General features: G+C 36.6%; 1 protein-coding gene across 1 annotated transcript in view; it reads left to right on the top strand.

Moving 5' to 3' along the window:
* TRIM34 (tripartite motif containing 34) overlaps window positions 1–4945 on the top strand; it is an 11868-nt gene extending 6923 nt beyond the window's left edge. Inside the window, exons 5-8 of the mRNA XM_039847882.1 lie at window positions 1736–1758; window positions 2994–3094; window positions 3393–3419; window positions 3686–4945. Of these exons, the coding sequence (XP_039703816.1) occupies window positions 1736–1758; window positions 2994–3094; window positions 3393–3419; window positions 3686–4251 (717 nt within the window). The 3' untranslated portion in view covers window positions 4252–4945. The remainder of the gene's footprint in view (window positions 1–1735; window positions 1759–2993; window positions 3095–3392; window positions 3420–3685) is intronic.
* The last annotated feature ends 361 nt before the right edge of the window (window positions 4946–5306 follow it).

Below are 5306 nucleotides of genomic sequence, written 5' to 3'. Positions count from 1 at the left end.
TCCTCCTCCTCCTCCTCCTTCTTCTTCTTCTTCTCCTCCTTCTCTCTCTCTCTTCTTTCTCTTTTTTCTTTCTGTTATAGTAATTTTAGTTTACTTCTTTTGCCTGTACAACCAATTATAATAATACAGAGAGCAAAAACATTCCTTGGTTGAAACCCAGCTGGTGGCATTTAAGAGTAAGACCAAATATATTGGTACATACTATTCAAAACAAATAAATTCATAGTCATGATGATGTGGTAATGCAGACAACCAAAAAAAGTTAAGAATATAGAATGGGCTGGATTGATAAGATGTCTTAATATTTGGGACAGGGATTCAGTGAATTCTGATGCCATTTTTGATAAATGGGCATAATAGAGAAAACAATATGGTTGGTGAGTAGTAGATTATATTTTAGATATTCTGAGTTGTTTCTTCTCCAATGTGGAATGTGTTATCCTGCATACATGATTAGAGACAATAGATAATGATTAGATACGTAAAATTTGGAATCAAGAACACCCATAAGTAAGCTAAATTTTAAAAAGAAGAGGTTTTCTGTATATAACATCATGTATTCTACAAATAAAGATAGTTTTATTCCTTTTCCGATATAAATGCTTTTTATCTTTTTCTTGCCTAATTTCCTTGAGTAGAACCTCTAGTACCACAGCAAATAGTCACAGCGATAGCAGACATTTTTGTCTTGTTCCTGATCTTAGGAGAGAGCATTAACTTTTTCACCGTTAAGTATGATGTACACTGTTTTTCACAGATACTTTTATCAGGTCAAGGAAGCCCCATTCTATTTCTTTTTTGTTGTTATTATCACTGTTTTGTTTTTATCATGAAAAGATGTTGGATTTTTTTTCTGTTTATTGAAATCATCTTGGGGTTTTTAATCTTTTATTCTATTACTATGACATCGTTTTATATTGATTACTTTTCTTATGTTAAACCAACCTTGCGTGACTGGGATAAAACCAACTTGATCACAGTGTACAATATTTTATATTTTGTCATATTCAGTCGTATTATTTGGTTGAAAAAAATTTTGTCTATATGCGTAAGGGATATTGGCCTGTAATTTCCTTTTCTTGTGAAGTTTTTGTCTGGTTTTAGTATCAAAACAGTATTGGACTCATAGAATGAGTTGGGAAGTATTCTTTCCTCTTTTATTTTTTGGAAGAATTTGTGAATTATTTGTATTATTTCTTCTTCAAACTTTTGGTAGAATTCCCCAATAAAGCCACCTGGGGCTGGACCTTTTTCTTTGCAGAAAGTTTTTGATTTTCAATTCAATCTCTATGTGTTTTAGGCCTATTCAGATTTTTTATTTCTTCTTGAATCAGTATTGGTAGTTTCTGTGTTTCTAGGAATTTGTCTATTTAATCTAGGCTATCTATTTTATTGGTTTACGACAGTTCCTAGCCTTTATAATCTTTTAATTTCTGTAAAGTCAGTAGTAATGTCTCCTCCTTCACTCATTATTTTAGGAATTTACTTCTTTTCTCTCTCTCTCTTTCTGTCTCTCTCTCTCTCTTTCTGTCTCTCTCTCTTTCTGTCTCTCTCTCTCTCTCTCTCTCTCTCTTATCTTGGAATGTCTAGCTAAAGGTTTATCAATTTCTGGTAATATTATCAAATAATTCACTTTTGGTTCCTCTGATATTTTGTATTATTTTCTATTCTTTCTTTCATTAATCCTGCTCTAATATTTATACTCCTTGACTCATGTTTTATTTCTTCTTCCTAGGACATGAGTGGAATCATGAAATGGTGCGTATGGGTGACTGGGAGTGGTGCATTTGTGTTATGAAGAAAGATTTGTAGTCATGAGAAGTATTTGGTCATCAATCAGAAGGAAAAATCTCTCAAAGCAAGGAAAGTTAGATGTAGTATTATTTTAAATTGTTGGATATTGATGAGGATTTAATTGTTCCATATCTATTTAGAATGGACCAGAGTCTATGGTGGTAAATTTAGTGGTTGATATTCACTGAGCTAGAGCTAGTCTGGATAATAAAGATAACGGACTTTACTATCAGATATCAGACCCTTGTGACCTCACTCATTTAATTCACCCTCTGTTCTTGCTCGGTTCCTATATTTCATGTATGCTTGTCTTTATCACATGGAGGGCCTCACTGAGCCCTAAAATAAGTTATGGGGCAGCGCCTTTATATTTACTTTGCTTAAACAGAAATAGAGGAGACCAGGCCATTCTTCAGGGTTCTCTTTATATTTCCAAAAACAGAGCTGAGCCTTGTGGTTAGTGGCTTTAACCCGTGTGCCAATAAGCAATCCCCACTGTTCATACACTTTAGAAGCTTCTATGGGAAAGTGTAACCCTTATATTTAAAATTGCCAATCTGTCTGGTGGCTTCAAGTTTCTTACAAACACATGAGATTCCAACCTTTTTTAATTTAGTAGACAACTTTTTCTTTGCCAAGTGTTTTTAACTTTCCCCAGAACACCTGGAATCTCAAATGTTATTTTGGGCCGCACCACTGGAATTCAGGCTTCAGACTAGAGCACAGGCTCAGAGATTCTTCATAAAGAGACCCACATTACAGCCAGGATCTCACTGATTATCTGCTTGGGAATTGACATCTATTTTGATGTCAATTGACCCTTTTTTGAGAGCCTCACTATGATGACTTTTCACATATTATGTATCTTTTTTGAGGTAGCAAAGGCTTTTCCTATATTGTTTCATCTAATTCATATTATTTCCATGAGGTATAAAGGGAAGGGTTAATTATTCTATTTTTAGAAGAAGAAACTGTTTCTTCAAGGTGAAGTTCTTCCCAGGGTCACACAGAGGGTAACTGGGAAGATAGACATGAGTAATTCTCTTCTGGCTCCAGTGTCAGGGCCTTCCTTCTCCCCTCCTCAGGCTTCTCAGGGAAGAATGTTCAAGTGCATTAATGGCATGGAAGGAGAGGAAGGCAGTGGTATTGGAGGGACACAAGATAAGAGATGTAGGGTCAACATTTTTTGTCAACCCTAGGAGTGAGAGCTGGACACTGAAGAAGCCCAAAACTGTTTCCAAAAAACTGAAGAGTGGATTCCGTGCGCCAGACCTAAGTGGAATGCTGCACAAGTTTAAACGTGAGGAGAGACAGGGCAAGAATATGGATGTGGGGTTTTGTGGTGTCAGGACTAAACTGGGGAGCAGGTATAGTTTCAAAATGAGGATAGAAAGGAGGGTGTTCAGAGAAGAAGGGATATTGCTGAAGATGTAGTTATATCTATGGGAGAATGGCTAGGTATCTGGTTTATCTTCTCATTTACCAGTTCATAGCCTCATAGCTATCTTCTCCCCTACCCCTACTCTAGAGAACAGATAGCTATCAGTGTATAATAATTTGTTTCTAATCAATATCCTTGAATCTTTTTATCATTTCAGAGCTAACACATATCCAGTGCTACTGGGGTAAGAAATTACTGGGTCATCAAATCATTGTATTCTGATCCCCTTTCAGATGTTTGTGGTTTCTATGAGGTCTCATGATCTTAGCCCCGTGTTCTCCTCACCTCCCAATACATAAGTATTACACGTTTCTCCAATTTCTTACCCCACTTCCCCAGTCCATCAATACAAGTTCTTCATAGTCACTTTACAAGATCTGTGTTCATGTCACTAGATAAACTAACCCCATATCTCTCGCCTAATCTTATACTTTTTTTTTCTCTCTGCAGTGGACATCACATTGAATCCGTTCAACCTAAATTTGAATCTTGTCCTTTCAGAGGATCAGAGGCAGTTGACGTCTGTGCCAATTTGGCCTGTAAAGTATTACAATTATGGTATCTTGGGCTCCCAATATTTCTCCTCAGGGAAACACTACTGGGAAGTAGATGTGTCCAAGAAGACTGCCTGGATCCTGGGGGTGTACTGTAGAACACGTTCCTGTAATACAAAGTTTGGTGTTAGACAAGGCAAAAATCATCAAAATGTTTACTCCAGATTCAGACCTGAAAATGGCTACTGGGTTGTAGGGTTACAAAATAAATCTGAGTACAATGCCTTTGAGGACTCTTCCACCTCTGATCCCAAGGTCTTGACTCTTTTCATGGCTGTTTGTCCCCATCGTGTTGGGGTCTTCCTAGACTATGAAGAAAGCACTGTCTCATTTTTCAATATCACAAACTATGGGTCACTCATTTACAAGTTCTCTAAATGTCGCTTTTCTCAGACTACTTACCCATATTTCAATCCTTGGAACTGTCCAGCTCCCATGATTCTTTGCCCGCCTAAACACTGAGCTTTCTCATTCTCTAACCCACGTGTAGTTCCCTTTGTCCTGGTTGTCATCTCCCACACCTTAGCTCATCTGCACCATTCAGACCAACTCTTCCTTGCTGTCTCCCTTGTTTTCTTTAGAACTTTTACTCACCCTTGAGATGAATACCGTTTCTGGTTTGGGTTAAAAGAGAAAGTTGTTTGCCCATTTACCCATTTTTGTCTTCTCGAAAAAGGACATTTAACTTTCTCCTAAAAACAGCAGTATTGGTATAAAATCTTTGCCGTTCTATTCTCTGTTTTTCCTCTATCGCTGATTGAAAAAACATAGCAAAGTTTTCTGCCACTATTCATGTTCCTAAGAAAATTTATAATCACCATGACCCTCCACCAGCAACTAAAGAGTCTTTGAGTATATGTCGATTTCTTTCTCAGGATGCAGCATGCTCATTAGAGAATCAAGGAAAGAGAAACAAAAATAATATATGTACCCAGAGTGAAAAATTGTGTTCAGTGCAAATCCTGTCTTTTCTCTATAGCTGTGTAATGATGAATAAATTCTGGGTTTCTATTTTCTAAAATGGAAATTGAGATTTAAAACTGCAACCGACTTTTAAGGTCATTGTATAAAAATGTCATTGAATGTAAACCTCCTATTTAACTTCTGCACAATATAATACATATTTGCTCTTCAAATAAACTTCTAGTACACTGTCCTCTCTGGGTTTGGGAACCTTAATGTTGTGACAACTGCCCTGCTCTATAGCTTTTTTGCATTTATAAATACTACAAGATTTCCAAGTTAAACTTAGGGATCCATTATAGTTCCTTTAAAATCATTAACCTTGTTCATCTTCTTGGACCATATCTGCCATCTAGAAATTGATTTCTACTGAGAGATCAGGAGAAGGGGGAGCACATAAGAAGAATTTTCATGAAGGGAATCTCTGCAACTTTTAATAAAACAAAAACTGGTGCTAATAATCTGACAAGATATTAGAAGTGGCATGACAACAAGATTCTGAGACCCATGAGAAAAAAGAGTTAAAGTAGGGGTGCCTCTTTATTTAACCACCT

Source organism: Pteropus medius, unplaced genomic scaffold (genome assembly GCF_902729225.1).
Source record: "Pteropus medius unplaced genomic scaffold, Ma_sr-lr_union100, whole genome shotgun sequence".
Lineage (NCBI taxonomy): Eukaryota > Metazoa > Chordata > Mammalia > Chiroptera > Pteropodidae > Pteropus > Pteropus medius.
This window is presented reverse-complemented; position numbering and strand designations above follow the sequence as displayed.